Genomic DNA, 15,233 nt, shown 5'->3' on the forward strand with positions numbered 1-15,233 from the left:
CAGTTTCAAACAGTTGTTCCAGAATAAATTAGTTTGTTGTGAAGAGTCAGATGGTTTTCTGAGGCTGAAATAAATTTTCTTGCAGTAGTGGAAAAATGCAACACAGAGAAAGAGGAAGATTATTTTGTTGTCATTTTGTATTTATTTGATGATGAAAGTGACAGAAATATGCAGAGAGAGAGAAAGGTGTGGATGGATGTAACACAGCTCCTCCCACTGGGGGTGGGGGAGTGGGGGGGTCATTATCACACATGTTAGACAATGAGTCCACAAGGACCCCCTGTGAGGCAGTTTTTGCAGGTTTTGATCTTACTGTAATGGTGATTCAGTAACACAAATGATTGTTTTTCCTTTACTCTCCTCTCCCTGTATATGACCCACACAGTGCAATAGGTGTAGTGCCAGGTTTTTGTTCCCAGTGCAGGCAGGTTGGGCAGGATTCTGAAGCAGCTCACTGTTTCTGTCTGAGCCAGCTGGAGCTCTGCCAAGCACAGCAGGAGTTTCTAGTCTGTTTGATATTTACTTTACCGCCTTTATAGGGGAACTGGTGCAAGACCAGGCAGACGCACTGACACAGGCCTGTGTCAGCGGTAAAAAAGGACTGTGTATACAGGACTCTCTCTATCCCACCTTTGCTAAACTATAGTGCACACCTGGGACCCTGAGTAGGTTTTGCAGTGGTTCCCACTACAGAGCTGATAGTACCTCTGGGATCAAAGTGGGCTCGCTCAGGCAGAGCATTGTCTCTATACTATCTATGTGTTTACAGTGTGTGTGTACTGTATTTGCACATTGTCTAAAGTTACGAGCTTGAAAGAGCAATGAGAATAGAATCAGGGATATAAAGGGTGTAAATTTATCAGCAGAGGAATGCTGGAAATGAACTGGCATAAGTTATGGCTCCTGTGGGGATAATGAGGCTGTGGCGTGAGAGCTGGTGTTTACCTGCCGAAGAAGCCTCGGGTTAAAACTAGGCATACCTGCAAAGGCTCACTGTCAGTAACTCTCTCTTTTTCTGTCATGCAAGGTGATACAAGGTAATTGCGTTTGTTAATTAGCAGGATGTAGCATCCCATTCACAAAAGCCTCTCTGCCTCCTCTTTGTTTAGGAGCACAAACTATGTTTACCAAGTAAGCCACAGCACACAGAAAAACTTAGTCATCAAGTGTGCTTCTTAAAGGATCACTGACAATCTCAATGCCAAGACAATGCCAAGAGAACAGCAAACAAATTTAGATCATTAGTCACACAAACCCGATCGCTGTCATTGAGCTTCATCTCACTTTGCTAAAAATTTGGTTGCATGCGAGATCAAAGCGGTAGTAAATGCTAACATTAAATAAAAATCTGCTTTTTGAACCCATCAGTGACGGATGCATCTCCTTACCAATAAAACACTGGTTTTGTGTGTGATCGCAGGGCATCGTCAGAAACTTGAGGACCCTCCAAAGACAGGTCTCTTCTCAGACCGCCTTAGCGAGCTCGAGAGGATGAGGGTGAGAGTGACGGTTCCCACTCAAGGCCCACGGCCAACTCTCAACACAATGGCCAACTCCTTCAACCCACAGGGACAGACGCAGATAACAGGTGGGCACCTGATTCTGAACTTTTACCTTAGGCCTAAGGTAAGGTAAGACTGGGTTTAAGCACTGTTGCAGCAGGCATCCACCCTTGTGAGGTGTCAGAGAGCAGGGTCACACACACACACAAATATTGCACAATTTCTGCACATGGTTAGACGTGTGCTTCAAAGTGTACGTCATCTGTCAGAAGCGCCATTCCGTAAAATATCAGTACCTGTCTTCCCTGTATTGAACAATAAAGCTTTTTTGTTCATCCAGGGTGAATAGGATTTTATGCTTTGCCTTTGAGTTGTGAGTGAAATCATGTTTCTATGGCCTGGTTCCAAGGATACTTGAGCTTGGACAATCATTTGTTATTACTGTATATTAGCTTTCATCATTATAGTATTATGATATGATGTTATATATTATATTATATTATATTATATTATATTATATTATATTATATTCACAATTCAAAGTTTCAAGAAAATTTAGCAAAATACATACATACATGGCTGAAAAGTTTTTTTTCTGATGTAATGCACAACACAGCTCATTATAATCAGTATATAATAATCAGTATCAATAATCAGTTACATTTTTTGTATGTAATTGTGCATTTTCCATAAATATGAAAAGATATAAATATATACACATATTGCCCAGCCAAACATTTTATGTTTACATTTAACACTGTTTAAAAGTGTAAATATAGAAATTCCACATTTGTGTGTTTTTTCTCATTATTTGACACCCAAACTGCTACAAACCGCAGACATAAAAGAACATCTACATTGTGCACCACTAATTTCAGAGCAATATCTTAAGGCTGTCACTGAATAAGCCAGCAGGCTGAGTCACAAACTGAGACAAGATTTACTGTTTGTAAGGTGAAATATCAAACCTCAACTGGAACAAAGGGCACATCCTGATGGGACCACAGAATGCCCAGTGCAGTATGTTACATTGCCTCTGAGATCGTCTGTCTTTTTCTACTCCGTCACTTTATCAGTCTACATCCTAGAAGGTAACACCATCTCTCACGGCTCGGGATGGCTGCTACCTGATCGCCCACACCTCTGGAGGCTCGTTGCAGCTGGAGGCTCTTAGTTACTCTGTGGCACGGCTTTGTAGTGTTACTTAGTGGATCATTTGAGGGATGGTTAAACAGCGTAGCAGTGCATTGTACACTGGACTGGACATTAACTGCATGTGAGCAAACCTCTTCTCAAGTGTAAATATTTTGTGGTGAAGCTTGAACTTAATACTCAAGTGCGGCATTGGCTAGAGCAGCAGTTCGGACATCATCCTGTCAGAGGAACCCGTGTACCCCTTCAACAACACCACCCGTCATGTTCCAAATGTGTTTGGAATTGCTTTGGATGTTATTTAACAATACTAATTCTATTTAGAAAGGTCATTTTTTCAATTAAATCTTTTCCTTTCAAGGTGATTGAGCAACTCTACAATCCTTTTACACACCCCCTTGGCAAAGGCACAAGTACCCCATAGTTGGGAAATCACTGAAGAAGAGGCAGTAAATCACTACACATTTGTTCACAGATTTCATTAAAAATAGCTAACAAAGAAGGCAGCATCAATCAGCCTTTGTGTTCTATGCTAATGCTATAGCACAGACATACAAAATAAAGTGTGTCTGGTGGTTATTTTCTTGGTTGTCTGCTAGTGTGTTTACACCCTGGGTGTGTGCCAGCAAGGCTTTCTGCCTCAGCTGCAAGCACAATGTTTTATAAGGCAAACAGGAAGATGTTCTCTGCGAAGGTAAACATTAGATGTGTCATTATGGAGGATGTTGCATAACGCGCCCAACTGATACTTACCTCAAAACATAAGCACAGAGGGACAGAGACATTAATAATGTCCACAGTTGTTGTGAATGTCATTGTCAATTTGCTACCCATTTTTAACAACAAAAATTAGAACATTTGAACCAGCCACTGGGCCTTTGATAATTATTCTTTCTTTCTTTTCCTGTCTGTTTTTTTTTTCTGGGCTGTTTTTCTCCTTCCTCCTTTCCTTCCCTCGCTCCATTTCTCCCCTTCAGACCCTCGTCAGTCCCAGTCCTCTCCTCCCTGGTCATACGAACAGACGTACCCGTCCTACCTGAGTCCCATGGCGTCCCCCTCAGTCCACTCCACCACCCCCCTCTCCTCCAGCCGAGGCACGGGCCTGCCTGCCATCAGTGACGTGCCTAGACGATTGCCAGGTAGAACTACTACTCTGCCACTGTGTGAAACCACTCAGTTTCCTTGTCCCATCAGGACTGCCTAAACTTCCATAAATAATCCAGATGATACATTTTGTTGTACGGAGGGACGCGGGTAGAGAAAGACAGGCGTGCATGCACACAAGCCCACACTCATAAGCAGAAGCAAGGACAAAGACTGCAAAACAAAAGCGATTTCTGTTTCCCAGAGACTAATACCGCACGGCGAGCTGCCATTAGCTCGTCCTCAAATAAACATGAGGAATGAGACATGTTGTCAGAATACGGCTCTCTCTCCAGAGAGCGGTTTGCATGGCTTGGATGACAGTGGAGCAAGAAAAAAAAAAAAAAAAAAAAAGAACGATTGTTTCCTTTTTTCCTCGCTCCAAGTCTTTGATCCCAGAGGAGTATGGGTAATAACAGGCCCAGGGATAATAACAGGCTCGTGACTGACAAATAAAGTGTCTTTATAGCGATACACCACTCTCACAAGGAATTCTGGGTAATTGCATTAGCCAGTCTGTTTGCCGTAACAGCAGCATCTGTGTTCCAATTTGTCTCTGTTTTTCCCCCAACGTGAAAGCTCCTTTAAACTCCCTACACGCCGCCAGATGAGTTTCTCCCCCGTACACCTGTTTGACTCACTGCCATGAGTTTTTTTTTTTTCTACCCTCCTTTTTTTCTCCTTCTGTTTCCTTGTGCTAACATACTACACCCTCTTCTGTGTGAGTGTGCCCCGAGCAAGGGTGAGTGATTACATGACGCGGCCGTGTGACTCTGCATTAGAAAGGGTTTAAAATCCAGCCAGCTGCCTTGTCAACTTTGATTAGCTTGGTTTTTGCTTTCAGCTTTCATCTCACGAGCGGCAGGCTTTGTTCTCAAAGTGACACACGTGCATGTGCGGGCACGTTCACACGCATGGACACAGGGCCAAAACTCACCTCCCGTCTTTACCCACTTGCACACCTCGAGCATTTAATGCCTCCTAAGTGATGTGACTAAGGCTCTCAGATCTCTGGAGATCATGTTGACACCTCGCCAAGCTGCACTGTAACAGGATCCAGCCACAGAACATACCGGCAAGTACAAGCAGAAGCTGATATGGATGCCTTGGTGCAAACTCTGCGCCATCTCGCCCTCCCCTTCCACTCCCACCTTTACACAATCAAGCTCATGTGTTACAAAGTCACAACTGCTAAGAAGCTGCTGCAAAAGTTCATCAATCAAGGAAAACACCTAATTCGGAAGTGAAGCTCTAAAGTTTGTAAAATCCTTCCAAATATTTAGACAATATTCCACTCTGGTTTCATTTAAGCTAATAAAGTTCGATCTGGCTCATCATCACAGGGCCCCTTTGAGCACTAAAATAGGTCCAAATGTTAAAAGCAGGAGTCAGGAGTTTATTGAACAGTGTCGGTCATGTCTGAGATCACACTGCTCCTCCGCAGAGGAGACAATCACCTACTATTTCTATTAGAGTCAAACGGATCTTGTGGAAAGGGGAAGTTTAAAGGCCTTAATTGGCAGCATATGCTATCTGACGCGAGCGACAAACCCGGCTTCGCAATCCCTCCTCGCATATAAACACCGCACCCCCCCAGCCCCCCTCCTTTCTCGCCTCCCGCTGTCCTCTCGCAGCAGACATGGTGACACGGAAGACGCCTGGTGATTTATGATAAGAGCGCCATGGCTGGACTAAACCACTGTGAGGAGACGGGAGGGAGCGCGAAAGGGGGAGGACCTCCTATTCTCCTAAAACTCTGGGCCCAGTGAGAAGCTCGCCGCAGCCAGTTAGTGGTTTTTGGGTATTTTTTAAGGGATGAAGCAAAGAGAGGAACGAAGGGTGAGATGGAGCAGCTCCTTCTCAGCTCGCTCTCTCACTGGCTTGTGCGCGTGCACACGGACACACACACACACGTACACACACATGCTGGAGCCGATGGGAGGCGAGGAGAGGAGCCACATCAGAGCTCAGCCCTCCCTCATTATGGATCTCATGGAAACTGTTTCTGCTCAAAGTGTTTCCACATGTGCAGCTCCTGATTCATCCCAACTGCTTTTTTATGTGCATACAGTATTCACACACATATACCCACACACCCCTCCTCACACACGCATACACACACACATGCACACACACACACACATCCGCATGCATAAACAGTTATACAGATACACATGAACATGTGCCAACACACACACACAGAAACATAAATATGCAGAGGCGTAAACATATTGCATGTGTGGGACTTGAGTGATGTGTTTGTTAACTTTATCAAAAACTCAAAGGGTTGAATTGAAAAACAGCACTGAACGAAGCTGATGAATATAACAATATTTATAGATAAAAGCTCTTCTGTAACTGCGCCCGCAAAATCCATTAGCCAAAGTTTTTTCTAAATTAGTTAATACACATATCTGGCTCAAAATATTTGATCACATACAATTCAGTGTACTACTGTTTCATTTCTCAAGGGACTTATTTGTTAAATTCAATTACTCTGCAAGACAAAGTGCTAAATAGTTTTAAAGTCCAAAGCCTCATTTCACATAATCAAAACTGACTCACTGCTAAGAAGAATTGTGATTATTTAGGTTTGCATGATGATATCTGCTGCACGTTCAGATGTCAGATCCTGTGTTGAGATGTTGGTGTGTGTGTGTGTGTGTATCTACAGGTTCTTCTGACCTGAGTCCATTCCCCGGTCAGTTTGATCGTCAGTTCCCGAGCCTCTCCTCCCTCACAGAGAGCCGTTTCTCCAGCCCTCGGATGCACTACCCAGCCACCTTCACCTACACCCCGCCAGTCACCTCTGGCATGTCGCTAGGCAGCGCCCACTACCACACCTACCTGCCCCCTCCTTACCCGGGCTCCACCCAGAGCCAGAGCGGACCCTTCCAGACCAGCAGCACGCCCTATCTCTACTACGGCGCTTCGTCCGGCTCCTACCAGTTCTCCATGGTTCCCGGCGGGGACCGCTCGCCCTCCCGGATGATCCCACCTTGCACTAGCGCCTCCACAGGCACCTCCCTGGTGAACCCCAACCTGCCCAGCCAGACAGAGGGAGGGGTGGACGGTGACGGAAGTCACAGTAACTCCCCGACCGTTCTCAACCCTGGCGGCCGCATGGATGAAGCAGTGTGGAGACCATATTGAAGAAAACCAGAGGGCGGGGGATTGGAAGTCAGCTGGTTTGAAATGGTTTGAAAGCACAAAACCTTTTTTTGTTTTTATTGAAAAGGGGATTTTTGAGCTCTCATCAGCTATCTCTACCTTTTGCTTGGAAATTAAGGCTGAGATGAAAAAACAAAAAAAGGCCAGACTTGTAAGGACTTGTCTTCCTGGAATGTGTTTTGACCAAGGCACCACAAAGGGAGTCATTCTCACAGCAATAATGAGAAAAGACCGTTTTACTCGGCCCAAGTGGATGAGACATTATTTCAGTTTTATTATAATCCACAAGCTAAGGGATGCTTCGACAATATTTGTAAAAGACTGCCTCTTTTGTATAGTGTTTGTATTTCAGTAAGGCTTTTTGCAAAGCATGTTTTTGTACTACGACAATATCAAGATGCAAGTTAGGCACTGAGTAGCAAGTGATGAGAGTAACACATATGTTACCTTCAGTGGTATGGACAGTAAATTTGCTTTCAACCAATTAATTTAACTTGTATATTGTGGGTGAAACGTTGATGTAGATTGAGGCGTTTTCTTAGTTTTAACTTATAAAGCCATAAATTATGTATTGTATTTGAAACTTGAGTCAAAGAAGTGTAATCTGAATATTTTTGATGCATCTATATAACTAAGTTAAAATGATTTTTTGAATAGGTAATTTAAGAGAGTGAGAGGTTTAATTTTTTTTGTAGTACCCAAAGATTTAAATCGTTTCGAATATGAAATGTAATTTCCAAAGAGTATTGCGACATGTTTCTTTTGGTGTAACTTTCAGTTTCACTGCTCCACACGTTAAAAGCCCAACATCCTTGCTAGACGTTGAGACACATTTGGCTTGGAATTAAACCTTTGGTATTTATTGAGCAATAACTTGTATTGTGCCTCTTGGCAACATACAATGAAAGAGAGCTTCAATAGTAGAAGATAATTATCCATATGGGAAATTCTGCTTGATTGCTTTAGTTTGTCTGTTCTGACACGCACACACAGATACATAGGTACTTCCTTGTCCAAAGAGGAAATGGTACATTTGTACACAAACTGACGTGTAGGTCAAAGATGGTGATGGCGGTGCCGCATGTAGAGGTGCTCTGAGTTCACTCCAAAGCAGAGGGTCAGAATTTAAGGTTCAGTGACTTTATGATATGTGAACTCCTCAGGACGGAAATAATCCTTGGATGATCTCAAGTCCCACAGATTTGGTAAATGTCTTTTTTTGTCATATCCAGTCCAGCTGAATGCTCTGTCAAGATTATAGAGAAAACATGCCAAGTCTATTATAGCTTTCATATCATGTGCAAAAGATAGCTTTGAAATAGTGTGTCTCGGAGCGTGACACACACGGGTACTTTTTTGTTTGTTTGTTTTTTTGGTTTTTGTTTTTTTTACCTTTTTCTCTTTCAGTCTCTGAGATTGAAAAGGAAATATCACAGTTAAAGATGAAAGAGACTGTGACATTCCTTCAGACATTTATTTATTTTCCTTTTAATGCCTTTGTTGACATGGTTTTCTGAACAGATTTGTATGGACCCCACTTGCCAGTGTTACGGTCTAAAATCACTCTGTGGCCCCAGTATGACGGGAGGGCTGATATTTTCAAATTTGCAATTACTATGTGAGATTTTAATAAAAAGCGTTAGGAGTTAAAAGAAAAAAAGTGCAAAAATGAGGTGATTGGATGCAGCTGCTGGCAGCAAAGCGGTAACCAAAAAATATGGGAGACTTGTATATGTTTGTTTCATAAAGCACTTATTTCTTGTTTTATTTCTAGCAGCACTTGCGGCTGGCTGCCAGCAGGGCTCGTGGTTTTGGTCCTCAGTTTAGATATAATGCCACTGGAGTCACACACACACACACACACACACACACACACAGAATGGATAACACTTGGCCAAATAAGCCATTTACATTGGAGTCGAATCTGATCTCACAGGGCAGTTGGCATTTGTTTGAAAAAAAAAAAAAGTATTTTCTCGCTTTCATACAATTTGATATTCAGTGCTTGTAGGTAATATAATAACCCAATTTGAGAAAGCTGAGAAAAACATGGCCCAGTCCAAGGATCAGACTTCAAGCTTTTCATTGAAGGTTTGCACGCAGTGCCTCTTTTCCCGTCTCTGCAGAGGATGTTCTGAACCCAGTTAATGGAATTGAACATGTCACACTACATTTCCCCAACTGCTTCAGCCCAAACAGAAAGTCTTTTTGCTGTTACAGTGTAACATAAGAAGGCAAATAAAAACCTTTTAGATTGTTGTGATTTTACAGTTTTTTTCCAATTACAGATTTATTCAGCATCTCCATAGTAACTATGCACATCTCCTGGAATTTATTTAATCTGCTCCTTTCTTTCCAACCTTTGAACAGGAAATGGTCTTTTAAAACTGTTTACATGTCGACGCAGCACTGACATCCCATTTTGTCCTCATCTGCTTTTGTTTGTGTTGTGTTTTTTCTTTCCTTTTTTTTCCCCTTGAAAACAAGAGGGTTCGTCCTTTTTCATTGCTCTGGTTAAACGTTACGTTGGAACTGTCTTCAAAAACTTTGTATTATTTAATGATCAACCATGTATGATATCCAGGAACCGTACCTTACCCTGCTCTTATGTAAAGTTTACTTGTTATGTCTATTGTTATGCTTCTTCTCTCATGAACACTTGTCAGGACATTGAAACTAATGGAACCTCCATTAGATTTTGCTGGTACGTTTCATAAAGATCATCTTTTTTTTTTTTCTTTTTTTTTTCTTTAAAGGGACAAACAGACCTGACAACAGTGAGTGAAATTGGCATTGTGATTGTACATTTTGTTTATTTTAAGAATAAAATTGGAATTTTGTAACTTAATCTCCTCTTACCGCTGAAATTTAATTTTGTCTTAACACAGAAAGACGAGATGCATGTGATTGTCCACCACATTTTCTGAGTATTTAGATTTTTGTGTCATCTGAGGTCCTCTTCCATTCAAAAATTTGTCTTGGTGTAACTTAATGATGCATGTGCAGCATTTGACTCTAGAAAGCTGTCTTCATATTCATCTGCTTTCTCTTTCCTGTTCTCTTTGCATGAAACACTTTAAGACGTGTACATACAAACATGATTTTATGTCGTCGCACTAGTTTGGAAGCCAGTCGTTCACTATGCAAATTGCACAAGTGTGACGTGGAGACATGAAGCGCAAATAATTTCAGTCAGACAACTTCAGTCAAGTACATGAACGATAGTCACATACTCCTAGATTTTAGATGATTTAATTACTGCTTTGAATATTTTTGAGCATTATTGGAGAGGATATTTAAATTGAAAAAGTTTATGTAGTGTTTAAAGCTCATCCATGAGGTTTTCTGGGTATTTGGATTAGATTTCACTGTGCGCCCAATGGGTCACCACTGAGTACACTCTCAATTCTCCAAGAACGTTTAGCGGTGTCATCGCTTGTTTAATGTTTTCTGAAACAGTTAACGAGGAGATCATTGAGCGCGTTGTGCATAAGAAGCACATTTAGCGGTGTCATCTCTGGTCTGCCTCTCTGTCTGTACCAACATTGTCTTTGGACAAGGACTAAGGCAGGCTGGGGCCCCGACACACTCAGCCAGACTACTACTGCCACTGCCGCTGCCATGGCTTCATTTCAAAGGTACACTGGGAAACCAGAGAGATGGAGACAGGAACAGAGACAGGGAGAACCGGGGAAGCTGTTTTACATTATTCCAAGACATAATAGAGCCAATCTAAGTGTGCACACACACGTACACATGGTGAAACAGAGAGAGAGAAGAGAGGGCGAGCTACACCATCCCATGTGTTTTTTTTAAGGTTCAGATTGGGAACATTCTCGGGATTTCCCTGAATATAGATTTCATGGAAAAAGCTCCCGCTGGTTTCAGGTTCACATTCGCAGCATTCTCAGCCATGTCTAGCAATTATAATAATGAACTCTGGAGGAGCAACGGGACCCAGACACCCAGAGAAATTAGCATAATGCCCTCCATGCAAGGGAGAGACAGCAGCGCCGAGGCAGACTTATTTAAGAGGGGCTGGGATAGAGTTTTTGCCTCTGTTAAATTTGGTGGTTGAACATGACGCCAGCAATGATGTAGGCTTGATTTTTCTACCAGGTTGTAAGCAGCAGCAGCAGCAGCACAAAGATGCTGCACTCTCTTCCTTATGTTATGCAATCAACAGAAAGGAATACAAACAGGAGTTTATGAGGAGACAAAACCACTCCATTCAGATGACTGCGCACACTCACAAACACACACAGCTGACAGCCCAATCCAATTGTTTACTTGACCTCTGCAAACGTTTCAGAAGAGCAGCTCAGGCGGGAAGTGATCCTCAAGGGTCCCATACCACTCAAAGAGCTGCGAGTCTCTGCCTATGTTTCCATCTCCACTAACAGGGCTGTGTGTGTGTGTGTGTGTGTGAGAGAGAGAGAGAGAGAGAGAGAGAGAGAGTGAGAGAGAGAGGGACTTTTCTGCCCTCAAACAGGAACCCATGCATCTTGATTTCTCATTTGGTCTGGAGATAAACTCAGAGGCAGGAGACTCTCCACTGTGGGCCTTGACAGTCGAATCAGAATCAGGCGCTGACCTCCCTGAACCTTCCTAATCTGATGTCATCTGAATTCAGCAAATGGCCACAGGCCACCTTAATGTCTCGGGGGAAGACCATCTTTGAGCTCAGCCCATGCCCACCATAAATCACTCAAGGCTGATCTTAATTTGATCTGATTGTAATTGAACAACCCTCTCCCGGGCCAGGAGAATTTCAAACTGAGTCAACAATAACTGTGTACTTTGGCGCACTCTAGTGGCTTTTTTTTTTTTTTTAAATTTAACCATAGGGACCTAGATGAGGGGCCCACCCAAATGGCATTTCATACAGCCAAAGGAAGGCTGAATGTGGCCAAAATAGCCCTTATTATGTTAGCAATACTCCTACAAAAGTTCCAACACAACACATTCAGTCTCTGTGGACTTGAGCCTTTGCTCCATAAATTAAAGTCAGATATGAAAAGTTTTTCACCCTCACAGAGGAGGGTCATAAACGGCAAGTTGTCTTTTGACCTGTAATAAAAGAAATGATCAACTGGCAGGAGAGCCGCATCCAGGCAGCAACCCAGAGCCTCACAGACATGGTAGGCTGTAAGACAGCCTGACATCCAGCACCAGAATCCATTCATCACGGGATTAAAGCTGTGTCTGTAGCCTGCTTTGGAAATATTTGATTCCACAAAACCATTTGCTGCAAAGTGCAACTAAGAGAAAAGTGCACTTACTGAACATAAAATGCCTACATTTAATGAGTTCTGCCAGTTCAGATTATGCAATCTGAAACTGGCCACACCGCCTGAAAAAAAAAAAAAGAGAGAGAATTACTGTGAAAATGTGAGTGTCAGGACCATGGACAGCAACCAAACAGACAAACAAAAGACCTCTTTGTCCAAGGGCTCCGCTTCATGTCAGTGTTTCAAATTATACACTGGAGCTCAGCTGTCAAAAAATGGCAAACTGTTGCAGCACGAGTGAGTGTACATAACATAAGACAGGATAAACCTCCACTGTGTGCCAAATATTCATGCAAAGCAGGCCTTTTCCATAGGTTTCAGCCAGGCAATAAAATTTCAAAAATTTGGGCAGGGGCCCCCAGCTTTGCCTGAAACCAAGCATGAAGGAGCTCTATGTGTTCTTCCTGTCAGATGAAGGGCTGTTAAAACTTTATCAGGCGAGTGTTAATTGAGAACTAATGGACTGGTAATTCAGTGCAGTCACAGAGATCCAGTTCACTGCTGAATGACATACAGCCCTGGTGACATTTGGATCATGTTGGGGCTTTTTGGAAAATCTACCACACGACCATAGCAGTATGGGGATGTGCCAGGCGAAAATAGGGATGAAGGATGCCCGCCATCGTGTCTGGTTCTGCTTTAGACATTCATCCTCGCAGTCTCCAAGGATCATAACTCGTGTTAGAGGCAGGTTTTATGGTTTATGACTGGAAAATAAAATGCTGTGTGTTTCCTGCAGGCGAAGCGATGATTTACAACTATGAATGATAAAGTGAGCGCCCGGCTGACAGTGCGGATGTGTGAGGGATGCTGAGGATCCAGACATGTCCGACATGTGGATGTGAGTGTGGTCACCACAGCGTTGTTATATACATTGGAACACAGCATAGAGGGAAAAGTTCTGGCTTGCTGGTAGGTATCAATACCTGACATCATCATCTCACATAATTAGCACAGTGTCCACATCCTTCTCCAGTGACCGTGGATTATTTCATGTGGTCCACAACTGGAACAGAAAACCTAACCAGTAAAGAGCATAAATACCCCTGGGCTCAGCAGTCTGCAGACATGGTTACTCAGTTCAACCACTCCTCTCCAAAAAGCCAATCAGATATGTTTATTGTTATCTTCTGCCTAAATTTGGGCCTGATTATTTAAATACACAGAAAAATGTCTTGATCACCTGGCTCCGAGCTCAAACAGTCTAGACTTCAGACCAAGACGGGCCTGTTCCAGCCTCCACACCGCTCTACCATTGATCTAAGACCGGGGCCGGTGTGTGCCAAGAGTTCTCTCTGGTGAGATCGTCAGTCTTATGCCGAAACCACAGGCGCACGCCGGGCAGATCAATAATCCCCATCAAGCTTCACCACAAGTCACTCAAACCTCCAAGGGCAAGCAAGCAGAGGAGGATTGGGGGACCTGCTGAGAATTTGATACTCTCTTAGATGCTCTCTGTAGAGATGAGGACGCGTCTTCTGTCTCCTCTTTTAAACATGATCTCCTGTTATGACACGGTCCGTGTTGTTGTCAGCCGTGCTCTGATTAGACACTTCCTTCTTAGGCCTGCATGGCCCCTGCTGTCATCTTGTCAATCGGCTGATTTTGATGTCACGTCAGTCATTACCCGACGTCAAGAATGACAGAAATAGATGAATGGAAGGTGTATACAATGCCATTGCACTGTATTGTATTGTATTATATTGTATACGTACTATGTTTATTGTCTTGTCTATACTTTTATTGCACTGTTGTATTTCATATTTGCAGTCTCTCATGTTAAATGGCTGTATTTTTTTTTTGCTCTATGTACTACACATATATGGTTGTGATGACAATAATCCTTGTATCCTTGTATTTCAGGAGCAAACGAGAGTTGAATGTCAAATTATCAAGGCCTCTCAGGTGAATTGATCCACAATGTTATTTAACAAAACTGTTCTGGAAGTATTTACAGAATTCTCATTTTTGTCTGTATAGCCATGAGATGACACAATGAATGAAGCCATCCGCTGCTGTTTTTGCAGTTCAAGGAAAAAAGCAAAGGTAAAAGCAAACTTCACCTCAGGCTGAAACATGTGCTTCTGTCTCCTGGGTACAATATCTATGGTAAGCAGCAGCTGAAGGAGCACTGAAGCATATATGGCAATATTTCTTGAACTATATGTCTGGCCCTTAATTGGATCACAGGTCTGTTTCTGGTAGGTCCTCACACGTCAAACGCACCAGTTTGTTTTAATCAGCTCAGGTCTCAAAGCAAGACTCAATTTAGACAATTTATGCCTGAGCTGAAAAGGTTTACTAACCCTGGCTACAAAAGTACGCTGTGTGTGAGTCCCTGTCAGCCTATATGGACTCACTGTGCTATGGTGGCCAAGCCAAGGCCAGCGACTGGTAGATCCACTGGGAGTGTAATAACAGATTAATGTGGCGTGCCAGGCCCCATGACCAGACGTGTTTGACGTTAATGCTCCACTGTATATTATCCAGCTTGCAGAAATGTTGGATGTGAGCGATGGGATCCAAGGACAGGGATGTTTAGGTACTAATTACCAAACAGCAAGGCACAAGTCTCGCTCCATATTTCCTTACTCCTGTGGAAACACTAGGCAGGCTCCATTTATTTTCTTTGACTGTTGTTTCTGGCAAGGCCGTGTCTCAGTAAACACCACTCGCCCACCATTGTAAATCCGACAGGCGCAGATCTTTCAAGTTAGACTCCTTTGAGGAAAAATGGAGACAGATCGGATGGCGGCGCTCGGGTTTTCCGTCTTAATGAGAGAGTGGAGAAGAGGGATGGCGTTTGATCCCTGGCATGGAAGCCTCTATTTAAGCCTGTCAACGGTCATCACTCTCTTTCTCTCTCTCCTTCTTTCTCTGTCTCTGGTATAGATGCAGAAACAGACCTGCACCACTGGATTTGATCAGCTAAGTCAGACACACTTAACCCTTTTCAGGTAACACGTCCGGGCTC

At 43.1% G+C, this 15,233-nt stretch overlaps 1 protein-coding gene across 4 annotated transcripts in view; it reads left to right on the plus strand.

Annotated features, from left to right (window-relative positions):
* The window catches only part of runx2b (RUNX family transcription factor 2b), a 40,309-nt gene extending 30,493 nt beyond the window's left edge, over positions 1-9,816 (plus strand). For 3 of the 4 annotated variants that reach the window (XM_046373283.1, XM_046373284.1, XM_046373281.1), the window contains 3 exons: positions 1,421-1,588; positions 3,632-3,793; positions 6,472-9,816. In XM_046373283.1, the coding sequence (XP_046229239.1) occupies positions 1,421-1,588; positions 3,632-3,793; positions 6,472-6,950 (809 nt within the window). In that variant the 3' untranslated portion in view covers positions 6,951-9,816. The remainder of the gene's footprint in view (positions 1-1,420; positions 1,589-3,631; positions 3,794-6,471) is intronic. The other variant, XM_046373282.1, reaches the window with a different exon arrangement.
* Positions 9,817-15,233: the final 5,417 nt, after the last annotated feature.

This window comes from Scatophagus argus, chromosome 19 (genome assembly GCF_020382885.2).
Source record: "Scatophagus argus isolate fScaArg1 chromosome 19, fScaArg1.pri, whole genome shotgun sequence".
NCBI classification, from domain to species: Eukaryota; Metazoa; Chordata; class Actinopteri; family Scatophagidae; genus Scatophagus; species Scatophagus argus.